The sequence below is a fragment of the Triticum aestivum genome, chromosome 6A (assembly GCF_018294505.1).
Source record: "Triticum aestivum cultivar Chinese Spring chromosome 6A, IWGSC CS RefSeq v2.1, whole genome shotgun sequence".
Classification (NCBI taxonomy): Eukaryota; Viridiplantae; Streptophyta; class Magnoliopsida; order Poales; family Poaceae; genus Triticum; species Triticum aestivum.
Genome location: NC_057809.1, coordinates 219,864,214 through 219,889,793, shown reverse-complemented (window position 1 = coordinate 219,889,793; position 25,580 = coordinate 219,864,214). Strand labels below are relative to the sequence as shown.

Sequence of the window (25,580 nt, the reverse complement as noted above, 5' to 3'; positions counted from 1 at the left end):
CACCGAGTTTGTGTAATCGGTCTCACCGAGATTACGTTATGCCCAAACCCTAACCATATCGGTCCTACCGAGTTGCATGTTAGTCCCACCGAAAATCTCTAACGGTCACTAGGTTTACCTTTTCGGTCTGACCGAGTTTGTTGATTCGATCCCACCGAGATTGGAAAACTGTGTGTAACGGTTGGATTTTGTGTGGAGGCTATATATACCCCTCCACCTCCTCTTCATTCGAGGAGAGAGCCATCAGAACACATACACATTTCCAACTCATATGTTCTGAGAGAGAACCACCTACTCATGTGTTGAGACCAAGATATTCCATTCCTACCATATGAATCTTGATCTCTAGCCTTCCCCAAGTTGCTTTCCACTCAAATCTTCTTTCCACAAAATCCAAATCCTATGAGAGAGAGTTGAGTGTTGGGGAGACTATCATTTGAAGCACAAGAGCAAGGAGTTCATTACCTACACACCATTTGTTACTTCTTGGTGAGTGGTTTCTCCTAGATTGGCTAGGTGTTACTTGGGAGCCTCCGACAAGATTGTGGAGTTGAACCAAGGAGTTTGTAAGGGCAAGGAGATCGCCTACTTCGTGAAGATCTACCGCTAGTGAGGCAAGTCCTTTGTGGGCGATGGCCATGGTGGGATAGACAAGGTTGCTTCTTCGTGGACCCTTTGTGGGTGGTTGCTTCTTTGTGGACCCTTCGTGGGTGGAGCCCTCCGTGGACTCGCGCAACCGTTACCCTTTGCGGGTGGAGCCCTCCGTGGACTCGCGCAACCGTTACCCTTCGTGGGTTGAAGTCTCCATCAACGTGGATGTAGGATAGCACCACCTATCCGAACCACGGGAAAAACATCCGTGTCTCCAATTGCGTTTGAATTCTCCAAACCCTTCCCTTTACATTCTTGCAAGTTGCATGCTTTACTTTCCGCTGCCAATATACTCTTTGCATGCTTGCTTGAATTGTGTGATGATTACTTGACTTGTCCTACAATAGCTAAAATCTGCCAAGAACTAAAATTGGGAAAAGGTTAAGTTTTTATTTGGTCAAGTAGTCTAATCACCCCCCCTCTAGACATACTTTCGATCCTACAGGAGCGGCAGAGTGCGTTCGAGGTGAGCGTCGCTGAAGCTGCAACAATGGCAGTCACCATATTGCAGTTTCCCACACTACTGCAGGATGCTGCTAATGTGACACTACGATCAGAGACCCTTCAAGAAATTGTGTGCGATGCAATAATCGCAAACAGTGGTGTATGAAAACCGTCAAAAAGGTGAAAATGTTTGTGATGGAGGATGCATCAAACATGGTTCAGATTTTAGTTGCATGTGTAATGAAGGGCAAACGATTCAGTTCAATTAACTGTTTGCGATGAGGAGGGAGAAAAGAAACGAGCAGCCAGATGAAGGCGTGTGCGATACATAGCATACAGTTCACTCGGATGAACTGTTTGTGATTAGGCAACACAAAAGAAACGGGCAGCCAGATGAAGGTGTGTGCGATATACAGAATACAATTCACTCGGATGAACTGTTTGTGATTAGGCAACACAAAAGAAACGGCCAGCCAGATCAAGGTGTGTGCGATATACGGCATGCGGTTCACTCGGATAAACTGTTTGTGTTGACACAAGAGAACAGAAACGGTTCAACTTAACAAGACGTGTGTGTTGTGCGATGGGATTGCATGCGGTTCACTCGGCCGTTATCGTCAGTGTGTGACCTCTGTGGCAACCATTTTCTCCCCAGGCGCCTCTTCGTGTACCGTGAAAACCGTCCACTGACTCTCCGCCTTTCCCTCTCGATTTAGAACTGCTATAGCACGCTAGCTCTTCCTCCCTCCTCCATTTGCCTTCACTCTTCCTTCCACCATTGTTTGATCGTCTTCTCCATGGAGGGAACAAGCTGGAAATGACCCCGTTATTCTTGCCCCGATCTGAATGATGACGCGGTGGAGGAACTAATTGATTGGTGCAACATCATCACCTCGGCTAGCATGGCATGTTCATTCAAGACCATTCTTGACTCAACTAATAACATCATTACAAGGAACCCAAGGGTCCAGGAGTGATTTGATCTCCCCTATCTTCTTCGCCGTGACCCTGCTGACTGGCGTGGGGACGAGGGAAGCCTCGCCTTGTGTAAGTTGATGTCGCTTGATAATGATACGTATGATGTTAAGATGCCATCGCTTGAGTGCAAGGCTTGGGCAGGCGCAAATGGAGATTGGGTTGTTTATACTGGGTACAACTACGAGTGGGAACTTGTGAATGTGTACACTCGTCACCGAGTTCCACTTCGAAAAATCTCAGATGACTGCCTAGAGGTTGAGTACACCAGTATTCTACGTGAGTTCAAATACGATCACGCTGACTGTCGTCTACGGAAGATAGCAATTTGTCGAGTTCAACCGCTCTTGGGGTTATAGGAATGCTTATGTTGTCGCTATCTTCGACAAGCTTGTTGTCGTCCTTCGTGGTTCGACTCGATGGATATTGCTCAAAAATCAGTTTCTATACACGGATGAGTACTGTGATGCAATTCAATACGAGGGTCTTGTGTTTGCTGCCACCACTCGTGGCACTGTTTTTGCATGGAATCCTCATGATTTCAGTACGTTTGTCTTCCACCATAATTATAATTGTTTCATCCACATGCATGCGGGTTAGCTAGTTTCTCTTTACTAATTAACCTTCTTGTGTTTCCAAGGTCCTGCGAACATTCCACCACCTATACTTGAAAATTTTATTCACGAGCATGAGGACGAGCAGGACCCATATACTCAGTGGCTCCTGGCAACTTATTCCGATGGATCACCTCTTCTTGTCTGTATACGGGGCACTGCTAATCTTACTAAGGAAGCAGGTGTTGTCTCGTATGGTCGCAATCTCCGGACCTATTCCAACATCCGTTGCAGGGTATTCCGGATGGATACTAGTGTACTAGCGCCAACACCTTCTCCCTGGTTCAATATTAAAGTCTTGGAGGAAACTCGCTCTTCCTTGGACAAAACAATCCAATGATGGTGGAAGGCGATCCAGCTGCTGTTGACACAACGTTACTACCATTTATGAGAAGCAATTGTATCTATACCTCGGACATTACTATGCTTCCCTACCATCCCAATATGGGTCCTGACATAGGCTGCTTCAGCCTCGATGATCAGTCCTGCGTTGGTCTCGAGATTGACAGTAGCTGGCCCTTCCCAGAGAATCACTTCTGGTTCAAAGCAAGTGTTTCCAATGCCGACGAGTGGTTGAGCTGAAGTTCATTTCATCGCTTTGTTATTTGTTGTGTGAGAAAAACTCTGCTAGAATGTTTTGTTGGAAATGATCTATAATCCAATGTGTATCCTCATTGTCGTTGTGGGTTGATGACTTGTTGTATGTAATCAATGGTACATTTGCATATGCGTCCATGAACTCACGCCTGCTAGTGGTGTCCATATGGACAGTGCTAGTGATTTTAGTTGCAAAAATTAGATAGTGCTAGTGATTTGTAACTGCATATTTTGACAAATCACAGTGTTACAAGGTTGACAAATGGCAATGTTACTAGATAAACAAATGCCAATCTTTCTAGTTTGAGAAATGGCAACATACCCAAAATGACAGATATGCAAATCTTACCCAATTGTTTGTACGTGGTTGCACACGGGTCATGCAAAACAACCGTTTGCGTTGAAGGGATGCAGAAATCCTGCTCGCCACATTTTCCCTTGGCTTCCTCGGGAAGCTGTCGGTTTGCATACGGGTGTTCTAACTAAAACATTGCAATGAGTGTTTTATATTTAAAAACCATTGAAGTTTTTTAAAATAAAATCATTTGATAAGTCTGTACATTAAGAGAGAAAAATGCAAGTTCGTTCAAACCATATCTTTCATTCAGTCACACTGCGAATTTATATTCATATGATCGAGAATTCGAGATACAGTATTAAACCCCAAAAAAACTATTTCCGGCGGCGGCGGAGGCGGCGTGCCGTGCCGTCGTTGTCGTCCTCCGGGACGCTGTTGTTGAAGTTTTCAAGGCAGCACAAAATGTTCTTCACTTGTAAATCAAACATCATGTCGTCGCACGATCAACGGGTGGGGCGCGGAGGACGGCAACTGGCTCCGCTGAGAGGTAGCGGTCGATTGTAGCGTCCCATGCCACTGAGGGGGGGGGGCGCACGGGCACGGGCGCGGCGGGTGCACCCAAATGCACGGGGACCGACGCCGCGGTGGGTGGAGGGGCGCGCACGGGCGCGGCGGGTGCAGCGAAACGCACGGGGGCCGGCGCCACAGTGGGTGGAGGGGCGCGCACGAGCACGAGCACTGGCATGTACACAACCTCGGGCGGGTCCGCGAAGACCTCGCTGACGCCAGCGGCTTCCAGCTCTGCGATAGTGCTCGGCGACCAGCCCATCAATGCTACGGGGATGGTCGCTGGCGCGGGCGCGGGGATGGGAGCTGGGACGGGAGCGGGGGTAGCAACCGCCACGGCCAGCTCGTTCTGGGCCATGTCCATGAGGCCCCATTCCTCCTTATTTTCTATCTCCTTCGGCTCGGAGTCGACTTCACCAAACTTGAAGACCAGTGGCAGATGATCATTCTGCACCATGGCGGTGGAGGTCTGCGGGGGTGAGGGGAATGGGAGGCGAATAGTAAGGCCGCCCGTATTAAACAGCGGCTCAGGCGCCATTAATGGAGAGGAAGGCGGGCGGCCATGGAAGTCAAAGGGCTCGCTTCCTAGTAATCCTACGCAATGTATAGCTCGCACGCTTCGCGGTGAGCCTGCGCATTGGAGGACAGCTTACACGCCTCTCGGTGAGCCTGCGCACCAGGACTACGCTCGCACGCCTCCCATTCAGTCAAGGTCAAGCAGTTGTCCGCACGGCATGTCCTACAACCATTAAAACCAAGACACGTGGCGTCACGTGAATAGTTAACAGAACGCGCACGGTTTGAATTATACAAACGTTTGAGATATTAAAGTGGCAGCTATTTTTTCAAAATGCCTTTGTTGGCTGTTATTTTTCGAGTGCGCCTTCTCTCAAAATGGACACGAAAAATACCACATCATGTCGGGTGCCATTCCATGATAGCATCCCAAGTTTCATGAATTTCAGACGAGTTTTGGATTTACAAGAATTTAAAAACCAGGCATCTCAATGAAGGAAATATGCCCTAGAGGCAATAATAAAGTTATTATTTATTTCCTTATAATCATGATAAATGTTTATTATTCATGCTAGAATTGTATTTACCGGAAACATAATACATGTGTGAATACATAGACAAACAGAGTGTCACTAGTATGCCTCTACTTGACTAGCTCGTTAATCAAAGATGGTTAAGTTTCCTAACCATGAACAATGAGTTGTTATTTGATTAACGAGGTCACATCATTAGTAGAATGATCTGATTGACATGACCCATTCCATTAGCTTAGCACCCGATCGTTTAGTATGTTGCTATTGCTTTCTTCATGACTTATACATGTTCCTATGACTATGAGATTATGCAACTCCCGTTTACCGGAGGAACACTTTGGGTACTACCAAACGTCACAACGTAACTGGGTGATTATAAAGGAGTACTACAGGTGTCTCCAATGGTCGATGTTGGGTTGGCGTATTTCGAGATTAGGATTTGTCACTCCGATTGTCGGAGAGGTATCTCTGGGCCCTCTCGGTAATACACATCACATAAGCCTTGCAAGCATTACAACTAATATGTTAGTTGTGAGATGATGTATTACGGAACGAGTAAAGAGACTTGCCGGTAACGAGATTGAACTAGGTATTGGATACCGACGATCGAATCTCGGGCAAGTAACATACCGATGACAAAGGGAACAACGTATGTTGTTATGCGGTCTGACCGATAAAGATCTTCGTAGAATATGTAGGAGCCAATATGGGCATCCAGGTCCCGCTATTGGTTATTGACCGGAGACGTGTCTCGGTCATGTCTACATTGTTCTCGAACCCGTAGGGTCCGCACGCTTAAGGTTACGATGACAGTTATATTATGAGTTTATGCATTTTGATGTACCGAAGGTTGTTCGGAGTCCCGGATGTGATCACGGACATGACGAGGAGTCTCGAAATGGTCGAGACATAAAGATTGATATATTGGAAGTCTATGTTTGGACATCGGAAGTGTTCCGGGTGAAATCGGGATTTTACCGGGTTACCGGGAGGTTACCGGAACCCCCCGGGAGCCATATGGGCCATCATGGGCCTTAGTGGAAAGGAGAAAGGGGCAGCCCAAGGGGGCTGCGCGCCTCCCCCCTTCCCCTAGTCCTATTAGGACTAGGAGAGGTGGCCGGCCACCCCTCTCCCTCTTTCCCCCTTGGGAATCCTAGTTGGAATAGGATTGGAGGGGAGTCCTACTCCCGGTAGGAGTAGGACTCCTCCTGCGCCACCTCCTCCTGGCCGGCACCTCCTCCCCCCCTTGGCTCCTTTATATACGGAGGCAGGGGCACCTCTAAACACACAAGTTGACACAAGTTGATCCACGTGATCGATTCCTTAGCCGTGTGCGGTGCCCCCTGCCACCATATTCCTCGATAATACTATAGCGGAGTTTAGGCGAAGCCCTGCTGCTGTAGTTCATCAAGATCGTCACCACGCCGTCGTGCTGACGAAACTCTTCCCCGACACTTTGCTGGATCGGAGTCCGGGGATCGTCATCGAGCTGAACGTGTGCTCGAACTCGGAGGTGCCGTAGTTTCGGTACTTGATCGGTTGGATCGTGAAGACGTACGACTACTTCCTCTACGTCGTGTCATCGCTTCCGCAGTCGGTCTGCGTTGGGTACGTAGACAATACTCTCCCCTCGTTGCTATGCATCACATGATCTTGCGTGTGCGTAGGAAATTTTTTGAAATTACTACGAAACCCAACAGTGGCATCCGAGCCTAGGTTATTGATGTTGATGTTATATGCACGAGTAGAACACAAGTGAGTTGTGGACGATACAAGTCATACTGCCTACCAGCATGTCATACTTTGGTTCGGCGGTATTGTTGGACGAGACGACCCAGACCAACCTTACGCGTACGCTTACGCGAGACCGGTTCCCTCGACGTGCTTTGCACAGAGATGGCTTGCGGGCGACTGTCTCTCCAACTTTAGTTGAACCAAGTATGGCTACGCCCGGTCCTTGCGAAGGTTAAAACGGAGTCTATTTGACAAACTATCGTTGTGGTTTTGATGCGTAGGTGAGATTGGTTCTTACTTAAGCCCGTAGTAGCCACGTAAAACATGCAACAACAAAGTAGAGGACGTCTAACTTGTTTTTGCAGGGCATGTTGTGATGTGATATGGTCAAGGCATGATGCTGAATTTTATTGTATGAGATGATCATGTTTTGTAACCAAGTTATCGGCAACTGGCAGGAGCCATATGGTTGTCGCTTTATTGTATGCAATGCAATCGCGATGTAATGCTTTACTTTATTACTAAACGGTAGTGATAGTCGTGGAAGCATAAGATTGGCGAGACGACAACGATGCTACGATGGAGATCAAGGTGTTGCGCCGGTGACGATGGTGATCATGACGGTGCTTCGGAGATGGAGATCACAGGCACAAGATGATGATGGCCATATCATATCACTTATATTGATTGCATGTGATGTTTATCTTTTATGCATCTTATCTTGCTTTGATTGACGGTAGCATTATAAGATGATCTCTCACTAAATTATCAAGAAGTGTTCTCCCTGAGTATGCACCGTTGCCAAAGTTCATCGTGCCCAGACACCACGTGATGATCGGGTGTGATAAGCTCTACGTCCATCTACAACGGGTGCAAGCCAGTATTTGCACACGCAGAATACTCAGGTTAAACTTGACGAGCCTAGCATATGCAGATATGGCCTCGGAACACGGAGACCGAAAGGTCGAGCGTGAATCATATAGTAGATATGATCAACATAACGATGTTCACCATTGAAAACTACTCCATCTCACGTGATGATCGGTTATGGTTTAGTTGATTTGGATCACGTAATCACTTAGAGGATTAGAGGGATGTCTATCTAAGTGGGAGTTCTTAAGTAATATGATTAATTGAACTTAAATTTATCATGAACTTAGTACCTGATAGTATCTTGCTTGTTTATGTTGATTGTAGATAGATGGCTCGTGCTGTTGTTCCGTTAAATTTTAATGCGTTCCTTGAGAAAGCAAAGTTGAAAGATGATGGTAGCAATTACACGGACTGGGTCCGTAACTTGAGGATTATCCTCATTGCTGCACAGAAGAATTACGTCCTGGAAGCACCGCTGGGTGCCAGGCCTGCTGCTGGAGCAACGCCAGATGTTATGAACGTCTGGCAGAGCAAAGCTGATGACTACTCGATAGTTCAGTGTGCCATGCTTTACGGCTTAGAATCGGGACTTCAACGACGTTTTGAACGTCATGGAGCATATGAGATGTTCCAGGAGTTGAAGTTAATATTTCAAGCAAATGCCCGGATTGAGAGATATGAAGTCTCCAATAAGTTCTATAGCTGCAAGATGGAGGAGAACAGTTTTGTCAGTGAGCATATACTCAAAATGTCTGGGTATAATAATCACTTGATTCAATTGGGAGTTAATCTTCCGGATGATTGCGTCATCGACAGAATTCTCCAATCACTGCCACCAAGCTACAAGAGCTTCGTAATGAACTATAATATGCAAGGGATGAACAAGACTATTCCCGAGCTCTTCGCAATGCTGAAAGCTATGGAGGTAGAAATCAAGAAGGAGCATCAAGTGTTGATGGTTAACAAGACCACTAGTTTCAAGAAAAAGGGCAAAGGGAAGAAAAAGGGGAACTTCAAGAAGAACGACAAACAAGTTGCTGCTCAAGAGAAGAAACCTAAGTCTGGACCTAAGCCTGAAACTGAGTGCTTCTACTGCAAGCAGACTGGTCACTGGAAGCGGAACTGCCCCAAGTATTTGGCGGATAAGAAGGATGGCAAGGTGAACAAAGGTATATGTGATATACATGTTATTGATGTGTACCTTACTAGAGCTCGCAGTAGCACCTGGGTATTTGATACTGGTTCTGTTGCTAATATTTGCAACTCGAAACAGGGACTACAGAATAAGCGGACACTGGCAAAGGACGAGGTGACGATGCGCGTGGAAAACGGTTCCAAAGTCGATGTGATCGCAGTCGGCACGCTACCTCTACATCTACCTTCGGGATTAATATTAGACCTAAGTAATTGTTATTTGGTGCCAGCGTTGAGCATGAACATTATATCTGGATCTTGTTTAATGCGAGACGGTTATTCATTTAAATCAGAGAATAATGGTTGTTCAATTTATATGAGTAATATCTTTTATGGTCATGCACCCTTGAAGAGTGGTCTATTTTTATTAAATCTCGATAGTAGTAATACACATATTCATAATGTTGAAGCCAAAAGATGCAGAGTTGATAATGAAAGTGCAACTTATTTGTGGCACTGTCGTTTAGGTCATATCGGTATAAAGCGCATGAAGAAACTCCATAACGATGGACTTTTGGAACCACTTGATTATGAATCACTTGGTACTTGCGAACCGTGCCTCTTGGGCAAGATGACTAAAACACCGTTCTCCGGTACTATGGAGAGAGCAACAGATTTGTTGGAAATCATACATACCGATGTATGTGGCCCGATGAATATTGAGGCTCGTGGCGGATATCGTTATTTTCTCACCTTCACAGATGATTTAAGCAGATATGGGTATATTTACTTAATGAAACATAAGTCTGAAACATTTGAAAAGTTCAAAGAATTTCAGAGTGAAGTTGAACATCATCGTAACAAGAAAATAAAGTTTCTACGATCTGATCGTGGAGGAGAATATTTGAGTTACGAGTTTGGTGTACATTTGAAAAACTGTGGAATAGTTTCGCAACTCACGCCACCCGGAACACCACAGCGTAATGGTGTGTCCGAACATCGTAATCGTACTTTACTAGATATGGTGCGATCTATGATGTCTCTTACTGATTTACCGCTATCATTTTGGGGATATGCTTTAGAGACGGCCGCATTCACGTTAAATAGGGCACCATCAAAATCCGTTGAGACGACGCCTTATGAACTGTGGTTTGGCAAGAAACCAAAGTTGTCATTTCTTAAAGTTTGGGGCTGCGATGCTTATGTGAAAAAGCTTCAACCTGATAAGCTCGAACCCAAATCGGAGAAATGTGTCTTCATAGGATACCCAAAGGAAACTGTTGGGTACACCTTCTATCACAGATCCGAAGGCAAAACATTCGTTGCTAAGAATGGATCATTTCTAGAGAAGGAGTTTCTCTCGAAAGAAGTGAGTGGGAGGAAAGTAGAACTTGACGAGGTAACTGTACCTGCTCCCTTACTGGAAAGTAGTTCATCACAGAAAACTGTTTCAGTGACACCTACACCAGTTAGTGAGGAAGCCAATGATAATGATCATGAAACTTCAGATCAAGATACTACTGAACCGCGTAGATCAACTAGAGTAAGATCCGCACCAGAGTGGTACGGTAATCCTGTTCTGGAGGTCATGCTACTAGATCATGATGAACCTACGAACTATGAAGAAGCGATGGTGAGCCCAGATTCCGTAAAGTGGCTTGAAGCCATGAAATCTGAGATGGGATCCATGTATGAGAACAAAGTATGGACTTTGGTTGACTTGCCCGATGATCGGCAAGCAATTGAGAATAAATGGATTTTTAAGAAGAAGACTGACGCTGATGGTAATGTTACTGTCTACAAAGCTCGACTTGTCGCAAAAGGTTTTCGGCAAGTTCAAGGAATTGACTACGATGAGACCTTCTCACCCGTAGCGATGCTTAAGTCCGTCCGAATCATGTTAGCAATTGCCGCATTTTATGATTATGAAATTTGGCAAATGGATGTCAAAACTGCATTCCTAAATGGATTTCTGGAAGAAGAGTTGTATATGATGCAACCAGAAGGTTTTGTCGATCCAAAGGGAGCTAACAAAGTGTGCAAGCTCCAGCGATCCATTTATGGACTGGTGCAAGCCTCTCGGAGTTGGAATAAACGTTTTGATAGTGTGATCAAAGCATTTGGTTTTATACAGACTTTCGGAGAAGCCTATATTTACAAGAAAGTGAGTGGGAGCTCTGTAGCATTTCTGATATTATATGTGGATGACATATTACTGATTGGAAATGATATAGAATTTCTGGATAGCATAAAGGGATACTTGAATAAAAGTTTTTCAATGAAAGACCTCGGTGAAGCTGCTTACATATTAGGCATTAAGATCTATAGAGATAGATCAAGACGCTTAATTGGACTTTCACAAAGCACATACCTTGACAAAATTTTGAAGAAATTCAAAATGGATCAAGCAAAGAAAGGGTTCTTGCCTGTGTTACAAGGTGTGAAATTGAGTAAGACTCAATGCCCGACCACTGCAGAAGATAGAGAGAATATGAAAGATGTTCCCTATGCATCAGCCATAGGCTCTATCATGTATGCAATGCTGTGTACCAGACCTGATGTGTGCCTTGCTATAAGTTTAGCAGGGAGGTACCAAAGTAATCCAGGAATGGATCACTGGACAGCGGTCAAGAACATCCTGAAATACCTGAAAAGGACTAAGGATATGTTTCTCGTATATGGAAGTGACAAAGAGCTCATCGTAAAAGGTTACGTTGATGCAAGCTTTGACACTGATCCGGACGATTCTAAATCGCAAACCGGATACGTGTTTACATTAAACGGTGGAGCTGTCAGTTGGTGCAGTTCTAAACAAAGCGTTGTAGCGGGATCTACATGTGAAGCGGAATACATAGCTGCTTCAGAAGCAGCAAATGAAGGAGTCTGGATGAAGGAGTTCATATCCGATCTAGGTGTCATACCTAGTGCATCGGGTCCAATGAAAATCTTTTGTGACAATACTGGTGCAATTGCCTTGGCAAAGGAATCCAGATTTCACAAAAGGACCAAACACATCAAGAGACGCTTCAACTCCATCCGGGATCTAGTCCAGGTGGGAGACATAGAGATTTGCAAGATACATACGGATCTGAATGTTGCAGATCCGTTGACTAAGCCTCTTCCACGAGCAAAACATGATCAGCACCAAAGCTCCATGGGTGTAAGATTCATTACAGTGTAATCTAGATTATTGACTCTAGTGCAAGTGGGAGACTGAAGGAAATATGCCCTAGAGGCAATAATAAAGTTATTATTTATTTCCTTATAATCATGATAAATGTTTATTATTCATGCTAGAATTGTATTTACCGGAAACATAATACATGTGTGAATACATAGACAAACAGAGTGTCACTAGTATGCCTCTACTTGACTAGCTCGTTAATCAAAGACGGTTAAGTTTCCTAACCATGAACAATGAGTTGTTATTTGATTAACGAGGTCACATCATTAGTAGAATGATCTGATTGACATGACCCATTCCATTAGCTTAGCACCCGATCGTTTAGTATGTTGCTATTGCTTTCTTCATGACTTATACATGTTCCTATGACTATGAGATTATGCAACTCCCGTTTACCGGAGGAACACTTTGGGTACTACCAAACGTCACAACGTAACTGGGTGATTATAAAGGAGTACTACAGGTGTCTCCAATGGTCGATGTTGGGTTGGCGTATTTCGAGATTAGGATTTGTCACTCCGATTGTCGGAGAGGTATCTCTGGGCCCTCTCGGTAATACACATCACATAAGCCTTGCAAGCATTACAACTAATATGTTAGTTGTGAGATGATGTATTACGGAACGAGTAAAGAGACTTGCCGGTAACGAGATTGAACTAGGTATTGGATACCGACGATCGAATCTCGGGCAAGTAACATACCGATGACAAAGGGAACAACGTATGTTGTTATGCGGTCTGACCGATAAAGATCTTCGTAGAATATGTAGGAGCCAATATGGGCATCCAGGTCCCGCTATTGGTTATTGACCGGAGACGTGTCTCGGTCATGTCTACATTGTTCTCGAACCCGTAGGGTCCGCACGCTTAAGGTTACGATGACAGTTATATTATGAGTTTATGCATTTTGATGTACCGAAGGTTGTTCGGAGTCCCGGATGTGATCACGGACATGACGAGGAGTCTCGAAATGGTCGAGACATAAAGATTGATATATTGGAAGTCTATGTTTGGACATCGGAAGTGTTCCGGGTGAAATCGGGATTTTACCGGGTTACCGGGAGGTTACCGGAACCCCCCGGGAGCCATATGGGCCATCATGGGCCTTAGTGGAAAGGAGAAAGGGGCAGCCCAAGGGGGCTGCGCGCCTCCCCCCTTCCCCTAGTCCTATTAGGACTAGGAGAGGTGGCCGGCCACCCCTCTCCCTCTTTCCCCCTTGGGAATCCTAGTTGGAATAGGATTGGAGGGGAGTCCTACTCCCGGTAGGAGTAGGACTCCTCCTGCGCCACCTCCTCCTGGCCGGCACCTCCTCCCCCCCTTGGCTCCTTTATATACGGAGGCAGGGGCACCTCTAAACACACAAGTTGACACAAGTTGATCCACGTGATCGATTCCTTAGCCGTGTGCGGTGCCCCCTGCCACCATATTCCTCGATAATACTATAGCGGAGTTTAGGCGAAGCCCTGCTGCTGTAGTTCATCAAGATCGTCACCACGCCGTCGTGCTGACGAAACTCTTCCCCGACACTTTGCTGGATCGGAGTCCGGGGATCGTCATCGAGCTGAACGTGTGCTCGAACTCGGAGGTGCCGTAGTTTCGGTACTTGATCGGTTGGATCGTGAAGACGTACGACTACTTCCTCTACATCGTGTCATCGCTTCCGCAGTCGGTCTGCGTTGGGTACGTAGACAATACTCTCCCCTCGTTGCTATGCATCACATGATCTTGCGTGTGCGTAGGAAATTTTTTGAAATTACTACGAAACCCAACACTCAATGTTTTGCCGGTAATCAACGGTGCCCTGGTGTTTGAAATTCATTCCCATTTCTTGCATGGGACCTAAGCATGCACCCAAGGACACATATTTGATTTTTTAACCAATTTATATGCACTGGAGCATGTGCATGTAGTTCAAATTTGAATTATGCACACAAATGCATTGAAAACTCAGTTAATGCATAAAAATGTCCAAAAGAACCCCAAAAAATCACAAAAATTGACACAACACTCTTGTTGTTCTATGTTGACACGAGAAAATTTTTGGAAGCAATAAGAGGCAGTGGATATCGTTTTGTCCCCAAAGGTGGGACGTTCCCTACCGAAACCATGATGCTTGTTGTGAGAAACTCTGATTTGTGAGAAGCATATACCCAAACCTGCCCCAAACAGGACAATTTTTTTACCACGGCATGTTGATGCCGCTCCATGAAAGCATGCCAAGTTTCATGAATTTCAGACGAGTTTTGGATTTACTAGAATTTAAAAACGAGGCATCTCAATGTTTTGCCGGCAATCAACGGTGCCCTGGTGTTTGAAATTCATTCACATTTCTTGCATGGGACCTAAGCATGCACCCAAGGACACATATTTGATTTTTCAACCAATTTAAATGCACTGGAGCATGTGCATGTAGTTCAAATTTGAATTATGCACATAAATGCGTTGAAAACTCAGTTAATGCATAAAAATGTTCAAACGAACCCCGAAAAATCCCAAAAATTGACACAACACTCATGTTGTTCTATGTTGACACGAGAATTTTTTTGAAAGCAATAAGAGGCAATGGATATCGTCTCATCCCCAAAGATGGGACGTTCCCTACTGAAACCATCATGCTTGTTGTGAGAAGCTCTGATTTGTGAGAAGCATATATCCGAACCTGCCCCAAATGGGACAAATTTTTTAACACGACATGTTGATGCCGCTCCATGATAGCATGCCAAGTTTCATGAATTTCAGACGAGTTTTGGATTTACTAGAATTTAAAGACCAGGCATCTCAATGTTTTGCCGGCAATCAACAGTGCCCTGGTGTTTGAATTTCATTCCCATCCATTGTATGGAACCTAGCAATTCACCCAAGGATACAGATTAGATTTTTCAACCAATGTTAGTGCATTGGAGCATGTGCATGTAGTTCAAATTTGAATTATGCACATAAATGCATTGAAAACTCAGTTAATGCATAAAAATGTCCAAATGAACCCCGAAAAATCCCAAAAATTGACACAACACTCCTGTTGTTCTATGTTGACACGAGAATTTTTTTGAAAGCAATAAGAGGCAATGGATATCGTTTCGTCCCCAAAGGTGGGACGTTCCCTACCGAAACCATCATGCTTGTTATGAGAAACTCTGATTTGTGAGAAGCATATACCCGAACCTGCCCCAAATGGGACAATTTTTTTAACACGGCATGTTGATGCTGCTCCATGATAGCATGCCAAGTTTCATGATTTTCATACGAGTTTTGGATTTACTAGAATTTAAAAACCAGGCATCTCAACGTTTTGCCGACAATCAACAGTGCCCTGGTGTTTGAATTTCATTCCCATCTCTTGCATGGGACCTAGAAATTCACCCAAGGACACACATGTGATTTTTCAACCAACCTTAGTGCGTTGGAGCATGTGCTTGTAGTTCAAATTTGAATTATGCACATAAAATGCCTAGAAAACCCAGTTAATGCATAAAAAGGGCCAACGAACCCCAAAAATTTCAAGATTGAACACAACACTCATGTTGTTCTATGTTGTCACTATAAATTTTTTGAAAGCAATAAGAGGCAACGGATATCATCCCGTCCCCAAAGGTGGTACGTTCCCTATCGAAACCATCATGCTTGTTGTGAGAAGCTCTGGTTTGTGAGAAGCTTATACCCGAACCTGCCGCAAATGGGACAAAAATTTTACCACGACATGTTTGATGCCACTCCATGATAGCATGCCAAGTTTCATGAATTTCATACGAGTTTTGGATTTACTAGAATTTAAAAACTAGGCATCTCAACGTTTTGCCGGCAATCAACAGTGCCCTGGTGTTTGAATTTCATTTCCATCTCTTGCATGGGACCTAGAAATTCACCCAAGGACACATTGTTTGACCCTTTTTGCATACGGGGAAATGAGTTGTCCATGAATATCAATCAAATCAAGAAACTCAGAAAGATTTTTAGGATAAAGAAATTAGCGACGAAAAACAACAAGATATTTGTTTGCACAATGAAGAAGACATCAGTTCACTACAAGATGGTACTAACTATTATAACTTGTCTTTTTTTATTCCTTTGCCCCATTTCCAATATAGAGAATATATTTATGCACGTCCTTGTTTTCAGGCTTTTCCAAAGCAGTTCACTGATGATTACCTCTCAACCCACCTCTATGGTCAGGAGGCGAGGAAGGTTTTCATACAACACCTACGGTTCAATATTGAAGTGTTTCTGAAGAGGACGAAGGACGGACGGTCAATCATCCACAGGCACTGGCCTAAAATTGCAAAGACTTTCAACATGAATAAAGGCTCAATATTCGCCTTCTGCTTCAGCAGTTTTCTAGATGAGATGCATCTGTCTATATACCGTCTATGATGCTAATTTCAAAAGGTTCTACTTGTTGCGTGTGAAACTTGGTGCTGGTGCAGTTGTGTAATGGGGTAGCTAAGTGCTGAAGCTATATCATGTTGTACTCTAATGTATTTCAATTATGAAATCTTAATATGGAGATGAAATACATTATGTGCTTAATATGAATACCAATTAGATTAATAAATGGATTACTAATAATATGGCAATTAGCCTGCTAATTGGGTTTTGCTATTGTAAACGGTTATTGAAAAAATACCGTGGGCGATGACCTAACGCAACGCACACAGTTTCTAGGAATAAACCGTATTGGGTCAATGAACAATCACACACGACTTTCTCTTGAAAACTGTTTGCGTTAGACCACCTTGCGCAAACATTTACCACATAAAAACTATATGTGATGGACAATCTTTGTCACACAGTTTTTTCTACGGACCATGTGTGATACATTCAATAACGCAAACGATTTAACGGGAAAAATTGTGTGTGATGTACCTGTGAACGGAAACGTTTTCCTTGGAGCGACTGTGTGGGATGTACATACGAACGTAAACGTTTAGCGGGGACTGACTGTGTGGGATGTACTTGCGACCGGAAATAATTTTGCCATATAATTGTATTTTTTTAGCTCTACTGTACGTATTTCCATATTTGAGCGCTCGCCGATCGCACACGACCTCATTTTGCAGAGCGTGTGTGCCAGGAGGGCATATCCCCGATGGTTTTTGGGTCGTGTAGGAAGGACCCTCCTATCACCCACACTCACTTGGTGACGGTTCCAAATACCGTCATGGAAAGGGGTTAAAAACCATTTGTTTAGGACCAACGCGTACCAGTGTAAGTTAACCAAAACATTCTCGTTACTTTGTTCTAAACAACTAAGTTCCTTATGGTTCACATTTCTCTCTGTGTTGCTCGAGGACGATCAATTTAAGCTTGGGAAAGTTGGTGAGCGATATTTTTACACTCATTCACCCTTTGTTTAAACCGAAATATTTTATTAAAACTGAGATATTCGCTTCGATATTGCTAATAATGACTAATGAATGCAAATGATTTGACAAATCCTCTCTTTGATGTGTTTCCATAGAAAATGGGCTACAGATGGAAGAAATCATGTGAGAACAAGGGAAGGAGTGGAATAGGGGATAAAAGAAATCATCAGGAGGCGCACCAGAGAAGCCAATGCAAAAGACGACGTTTCATACGACTGCAAGTACTCACACGAGCGATCGTATGATGTGGATACCGAGGTTCCTTTTGTCCACCTGAACAACTTTTATAATGGGGACCACGTCAAAATGTCAACAAAACATCGTCGAGCGAAGTCAGAACAAAACCATCTTCATCCCTTCTCATCAACCCTAGCCGCCGCCATTTCCATCTCCATAGTCGCCGTCACGACCATATTCCATCTTCCTCTAGTTCATGCATGTAATCGTGAATCACATAAGGCAGCCATTGTAAGATATATTTTCAATCAATCAATCTTCAAGATGTGTTCTTCTTGCGATCTGATCTTCATGTGTGAGTAGTTCGGCAAGGTATGAGTTGAGGCATAGGTCTGGCAACCCTCTGTATTTGTTGTGGGGGATCAACGGAAGGACTTTGAATTAACGTTCGTATGTGTGAAATAATTTTTTTCATAGATGTGTCTTGTCTTGTCCGTGATTTTCATCCCTGCAAGTACCCAGGATCATGGAGATCGAGCCACGAAGAGGCAAAGGGCAAGTGTTATTCTAAACACTAGTGCCAGAAGGGTTAGTACGCTAATACAGATCCAATCCTTGGGGATTCAAGACGTTTAGTCATTAAACACCCAAAACTCTTGTCTGATTATTATAATCTTAATTATCGAGATAACCCCGCGCGACGGATAAGGCCTGCAGTAGGACAACTGATTCTTGATGCAGGGCTCATGCCGGTCAAAATGTTATTTGGACACACCCCCACTTCGGTTCGTAACAAGCACCTCTCTATTGGTGACTTTCAACGCACAAATTAAGATCATGTTTGGTCCCAACACAAATACATGGTTGTAAGCATTAAGACCTTCTATCCATACCTCCTTTTGTTATAAGTGTTAAATCACAATTTGCTTGATTGATTCAGTCAAAAGCTGGAATTAATCCTTTAACGAAAGGTTGCTAGAAACCACTGCTTCAAGAGAACCTTCCTCTGTAATACTTTTTGTTCCTTTACCAGATCACTAAAAGGAGGTATCAGTGGCCATCTCTGGCATGTGTTTGCTCCAGTGTGTGTGTGTGTCTATCTATCTATCTATCTATATATATATCAAGCAAGTTTCCTCCAATTTTGAATTTTTTTATTTATGCATAAAAAACAACACCAAGATAGTTCGACTGAAAACAACGTTAGTCTAGATTAGTTCCATTCAAATCATACAAATTAGAGTCCAAAATAAAAGCAAAAGTGTTTGGAAAATAGATACGTTGGATACGTATCACCTCCCGAAACAAGAGGCAGAACATGATGCCAACTTTCTTGAGATCCATAGACAACTTTAAGATCAACAGTTGCACATGCAACTTCTGAACGATATCATGAAGCATATGTGGACTCACTTTAAAAATCAATGAACTATGTATATTATGTTACAGTTAAGCATTATGAACAAATTTTGTGTTTGAACTATGTACTTTTATGTGTGAATAATTTTTATTTGTATATGCTATTCATTATTTGTATGTAATGATCGACATGTACATGTTTGTATGGATTAGAGAATATTTTAATTGTGGTTTGAGGGGCAGGCTGGTGCTATCCGCGGACATTTTCGGACGCCTCTACGGACATATAGTGCCCAGATTTCCCCGGTCCTATGATAGATGCTCTAAACTAGAGAAGAGAGTCTTAAAATGTTCAAAAAAAAATTCCGAAAGTACACGAATGCATACCATATTTTTATAGGAGACATAATTTCAAATACAAAAAGACCACAGCTTGTTGCAGACAACGAGCCTAGTGTAGACCCCGAAGACACCCACTCCGATTGAAAGACGACACCACTTCCGACAACCCAACTACAAAGCAAAGCAAAAAAGAGGGTGTCCAAAATTGAGCATTTTACGCGGTATTGATTTCCAAAATCCAAACCGGGATTTGCCCCTCCCACACCGCTGAGGCCTTGTTCGTTTAAACCTCCTCTCAAGAGGATTGGAGTGGATTGGAGGGGATTTTGGCTTGCAGGGGATCTAATCCCCCTCAATCCCTGCCAATCCCCTTCCAAAACCGCCTCAACCGAACAAGGCCTGAGTGGAGTGAGCTCACACGCACCAATCCCCCATCCTCCCGTTCACCTCTTGTGACTACTTCCATGGAACCTCGCGCGCACGGCGTCCCCTCCCTCTGCTCTGCTCTCCACTGACTCGCTCCCGTGCACAGTTACGCGGTGGCCATCCAAAAGGCCGGGGCGGCAAAAGCAAAAACATCAATGAAGGCGTAAGAAACAGTTAAAAAAGCGACGCAAAGCAGAGGTTTTGTACTGCGCCATTGCCAGTTGCCATTTGCCACCCTCGCTCGATTAATTCTCCCTCCAGTCCCCCACGCCTCTTCCCATTGCCACCGCCGCTCCGCTCCAAGAAGCGCACTTCACTCGCTTCCCCCAAAGCCAGCAACTGAGCCGCCGCACGCAAAGAAAGGGAGGCTGCCGGAGCGGAGAGGCGCGTGCGTGGCCCCAACCAAGGCTGGCCATGGTGCCGCCCCTCGTCGCCGGCGGCGGCCTGCTGCTCGCCGCCTTCGTGGCATTCTCCCTCGCGGCCTCCTCGGCCAATGCCGCCGTCTCCTACGACCACCGCTCCCTCCTCATCAACGGCCGGCGCCGCATCCTCATCTCCGGCTCCATCCACTACCCGAGAAGCACACCAGAGGTACGCCGCCCGTAAGCACACCCCCGCCCCCGCCGCCGGACACCCACGGTGGCCGGCGCGCCGCCTATCGCTTCCCGCGCCCAAATGCACCCTCCCGGTGCCGACTTAGCTCTGATTTTTCTTTGTGTCGTTTGCCCCGTGACCCGCGCGCGCTCTGCAGATGTGGCCGGGGCTCATCCAGAAGGCCAAGGACGGCGGCCTCGACGTCATCCAGACCTACGTCTTCTGGAACGGCCACGAGCCGGTGAAGGGCCAGGTATTATTGGAGTACTCGCCTCGCCTGCGTTTGCTCTGCATTTCTTGCTGCCGCCGCTGCGAGTTCATGGCTGACGGGTTTTTGGATGAACCGCGCAGTACTACTTCAGCGACCGGTACGACCTGGTCCGGTTCGTGAAGCTGGCGAAGCAGGCCGGCCTCTACGTCCACCTCCGCATCGGCCCCTACGTCTGCGCCGAGTGGAACTTTGGGTACTAAACTAAACTAAACACACATAATCCAATCCTCCTATTACATTTTTTGGCAGCTTTTAGTTGCATATATGCTCCTACTCCTACTGTATATGCTAACCAAGTCTTGTTTGTTGTGTTTGTTGCAGTGGCTTTCCTGTTTGGCTCAAGTATGTGCCCGGCATCAGCTTCAGGACAGACAATGGCCCGTTCAAGGTGACGTCTCACTCTCACCGGACCAAAACCTTTTGATCCCGCCCATCATTCACAACATCGTGTCTAGTTTCATCTCAAAGCATGAACAATTTGTGTCTAATTTGTTCTACCAGAAATTGTGCCTAATTGTGTGATGTTTTGGGTCATTGTAGGCAGAGATGCAGAGGTTCGTTGAGAAGATTGTGTCCATGATGAAATCCGAGAGGCTGTTCGAATGGCAAGGCGGTCCGATCATCATGTCTCAGGTTGGAAGTCGGGGACTCTCCATCAGTGGCATTGCCATTTGCAGTGCAGATAAGAAGTGGACTAGTGATTGATAGTCTCTCTGGCCAATTGTGCAGGTGGAGAACGAGTTTGGGCCGATGGAGTCTGTCGGGGGCAGCGGCGCCAAGCCGTATGCGAACTGGGCTGCCAAGATGGCTGTCGCGACCAACACCGGCGTGCCATGGGTGATGTGCAAACAAGAAGACGCCCCAGACCCCGTGGTACACATATAAGGAGTAGTAGTAGTACATGTAGAGTAACCTTTGTTGGTGGTGTGGCTGGTGTTGAATAAATGTGTTGATAATTATATGCTGACCACTTTTCCAATTAATTCTCACCTTTCTGGATCATGGCAGATTAACACTTGCAATGGCTTTTACTGTGATTACTTCACCCCAAACAAGAAGAACAAGCCGACCATGTGGACCGAGGCCTGGACCGGGTGGTACGTTTCCTCGATCATACTTGTTCATACCAATCCAAATGCAATATTCATATTATTCATATTTCAAACACTGAGAGCGATCAATACAATTCATATTTTATTTTGTCCTAGGTTTACGTCGTTCGGAGGGGCGGTCCCTCACCGGCCGGTGGAGGACATGGCCTTTGCGGTGGCCAGGTTCATACAGAAGGGTGGCTCCTTCGTCAACTACTACATGGTGAGTAGAGTAGGGGATCATGGTCACGACTGCCATGGCATTGCAGTGAATGCTTCTACTTGCTCTGACCATTTACATGTTACGGTGCAGTACCACGGAGGAACCAACTTTGGACGTACCGCGGGCGGTCCCTTCATCGCAACCAGCTACGATTACGACGCCCCGATCGACGAATATGGTATGCGGTGACTGCTGTATTTGCAAAGAGAGCCTTGGCTCAGTGGTTGGGCATGCGGTTGTGCAGCCTAACGACCCGAGTTCAATTCCTAGAATTGACAGGTGATGCACAGGGGTTTTCCCCCGTTTATTGAGGATCAAGTTTGGTGTGTGGTGAAACCACTCATCAAGAAATATCTTGATACTCATTTAAAAATATCTGAGGACCATGTTTATCTTGGTACTCATACTAAAATGGCCGTATGCATCCCTAGTTGGTGCAGAGGCCGGGAAGTGAAATTCTCTCCCATTTTTAAACCGGTTTGGATGGCGATCATGTAATAGGATAGGCAATTAGTTTACCTATCTCTTTTTCAGCCAGCCGGTTGTGGCGTCTTTTATATGGCTAGTCTGTGTTTCTAGCCCATGTTGGCTCTGTGTGAGCTTTGTTCACTTTTCAGTAGGAGACTTTGAGACCTTGTTGGAACTTATTTGGTTTAATAAGATGGCCGTATGCATCGATCTGATGCAGAGGCTGGGGTATCCCCCCTTTTCGAAAAAAAAGGAATTCCTGCTGGCCTTTTGGAGCTTTACCATGTTCCCTTTTTTATCATCTTGATTGGCATAGCTTGTGGGAACGCCTAACAAATTTTCACATGTATATCTCAGGTTTGCTTAGGCAGCCGAAATGGGGTCACTTGAGGGACCTGCACAAAGCCATCAAGCAGGCTGAGCCTGTACTGGTCTCTGGTGATCCGACTGTCCAGTCGCTAGGGAACTACGAGAAGGTTAAAATCCCTATGCAACATGAACAATCTGGCAACATTCTCGGAATGCAAAATTTACTAAACATATTCGGTGACTACTATTGTCCTTCAGGCATACGTCTTCAAGTCGAAGAATGGAGCTTGCGCCGCGTTCCTGTCAAATTACCACATGAATGCTGCAGTGAAAGTCAGGTTCAATGGGAGACACTATGACCTCCCTGCTTGGTCCATCAGCATTCTGCCGGACTGCAAAACAGCGGTTTTCAACACCGCGACGGTGAGTGGAACCCTGAAGCGTAAACCTCTCTGTGAACTAGGCAAGAGGAGCGTATCATCTAACAAGCAATTGTTGTAACCGTGCAGGTGAAGGAGCCAACACTGCTGCCAAAAATGCATCCGGTGGTGCGGTTCGCTTGGCAGTCGTATAGCGAGGACACAAACTCACTCGACGGCAGCGCCTTCACGAAGAATGGCCTGGTTGAGCAGCTGAGCATGACATGGGACAAGTCAGACTACCTGTGGTACACCACATAGTGAGTGACTGACCGACCTTGATAGTCGACATGGGCGATTTCGACTAATCATATCTGAACCCTTGAACATTCCACAAACTCTGGTTTTACATTTGTCGCAGCGTCAACATTGGTGCCAATGAGCTCGCAAAGAACGGCCAGTGGCCTCAGCTCACCATCTACTCCGCTGGGCACTCGATGCAAGTCTTCGTCAACGGAAAATCATACGGTACCAACACTTTCATAGATCTATATTACGTTGCACCATCACAGGAAGATACCAAATGTGATGACCTTGGATGATTGTGTTTGTGTTGCAGGTTCTGTTTATGGCGGTTACAACAACCCGAAGCTGACGTATGACGGGCATGTGAAGATGTGGCAAGGGAGCAACAAGATCTCCATCCTGAGTTCAGCAGTTGGCCTTCCTGTAAGCTGGCCACAGCTGAGTTTATTTATGCCCTTGGATTTGAAGCTGTTTGTAACACTGGTATATGGCGTTGCTGCACATGTAGAATGACGGGAACCATTTCGAGAGGTGGAATGTCGGCGTCCTCGGGCCGGTGACCGTCTCCGGGCTAAATTCGGGGAAGAGAGACCTGAGCCATCAGAAATGGACATATCAGGTTGGCCTGAAAGGCGAGTCGCTGGGGCTCCACACCGTCGCCGGAAGCTCCTCCGTGGAGTGGGGCGGTCCTGGTAACAAGCAGCCACTGACCTGGCACAAGGTCAGTGCTCGCAGCAACAATAATGCACCTTTGCAACATGAGTTATCAGGTTGTTTTCCTTCGTCTCGCCATTTCTGACGGCAGCTGTGGCTGTGTTGATGGTCTGGCAGGCCTTGTTCACCGCGCCGGTGGGGAGCGACCCGGTGGCGCTGGACATGGGGAGCATGGGGAAGGGGCAGATGTGGGTGAACGGCCACCACGTCGGCCGGTACTGGTCGTACAAGGCCCCCTCCGGCGGCTGCGGCCGGTGCAGCTACGCCGGGACGTACCGCCAGGACAAGTGCCGCTCCAACTGCGGCGAGCTCTCCCAGAGATGGTACTGTACTAAGCCCGGACAGCAATCACTCACCCCGTTTGCACGACTGGGTAACCTTTTTTCCCTTATTACGAGGGTGAGAAAATGAAAATAAAAATGGTGTGCGTGCAGGTACCACGTGCCGCGCTCGTGGCTGAAGCCGGGCGGCAACCTGCTGGTGGTGCTGGAGGAGTACGGCGGCGACCTCACCGGCGTCGCCATGGCCACGAGAAGGACGACATGAGCTCACAAAGATACTACTAGTAGTAGTACCACCGCCCTGCTGATTGGTTCGTTTCATTTCTTGACGATACATACGTACCGTACCGCGATGGACGTGTCACGTGAGCTCGTCCACTTCGCGGTGTCTACACACAGGAACAAACAGTGCCAAGCTAGAGATTTTTTAGTAGAGGTGGAGAAGAGAGAGAGGGCCAGGGAGAGGGATGGTATTGATAGCGCAGAGCGGAAGGGGTGGTGGTTGGCCATCAGTGCGGCTGCGGCTGCAGGAAGGGGCATGTGCAGTGCGCCTGCAATCAATCAGCCAGCTTTCGATCAAGTTTTCTTCTTCACGTGACTCAGGGATACCCAGTAGTAGAGTATTGTGCATGAGGTATTCAATTGTTTGTTACCGCTCGTGACAACCTTTTTGTACCACACAACTTGTGTTGCAGGTGTGGCCAACATTTGTAGCCTGGTTTCCCGAAGGATAATAATAAGTAAACAACCCCAACATTTGTCCATGTCCAACATTTTGGAGTAATTTACTACGCGTTTCAGTTCAGGCTACGGACGAGCTGTCTCCTTATTTTCTAGTCTTAGAGATGATGAATGTGTTCCGACGCAGAGATATGATGATGCAGCTGTGAGCCTGTGGCACCAGTCGTCTGCATCGTCTCTCTACCCGATGCATGCATATCTGACACAGGTGGCATTTACTACTACTGGAAAAGTTGCCGCTGTGCGACGCACTGTTCCACGGCGCGTCAAACTGGACAGTCCCACAAAGCAAACCACGCAGCAGTGTTGAGCGAAATCTCGAATCCAAAGTGGCGCCAGGCTCGCTCGCGGTGTCCTCGATTTTTTGGCTCGCAGGATGCTGGAGTTCTCTTGGTTTGGCAAGGCCGCTCTTGACTCGGGTTAGTCCCCTCTGTTTGGCT

General features: G+C 45.9%; 1 protein-coding gene across 1 annotated transcript; it reads left to right on the top strand.

Moving 5' to 3' along the window:
• The first annotated feature begins 19,767 nt into the window (after positions 1-19,767).
• Positions 19,768-25,153, top strand: LOC123127316 (beta-galactosidase 4). The gene is made up of 17 exons (XM_044546966.1): positions 19,768-20,374; positions 20,535-20,630; positions 20,729-20,841; positions 20,970-21,036; positions 21,189-21,281; positions 21,378-21,521; positions 21,657-21,745; positions 21,857-21,962; positions 22,053-22,140; positions 22,788-22,906; positions 22,998-23,162; positions 23,249-23,418; positions 23,520-23,626; positions 23,718-23,827; positions 23,913-24,125; positions 24,236-24,441; positions 24,553-25,153. Exons 1-17 carry the CDS (start codon positions 20,198-20,200, stop codon positions 24,662-24,664), a joined length of 2,175 nt encoding a protein of 724 aa, XP_044402901.1. The 5' UTR covers positions 19,768-20,197; the 3' UTR covers positions 24,665-25,153.
• The last annotated feature ends 427 nt before the right edge of the window (positions 25,154-25,580 follow it).

Coding starts and splice junctions, on each gene's coding strand:
- LOC123127316 (XM_044546966.1), top strand. CDS start 20,198: ATGGTGCCGCCCCTCGTCGCCGGCGGCGGCCTGCTGCTCGCCGCCTTC. Junction 20,631..20,728: donor ACGAGCCGGTGAAGGGCCAG/GTATTATTGGAG, acceptor TGAACCGCGCAG/TACTACTTCAGCGACCGGTA. Junction 24,126..24,235: donor AGCCACTGACCTGGCACAAG/GTCAGTGCTCGC, acceptor ATGGTCTGGCAG/GCCTTGTTCACCGCGCCGGT.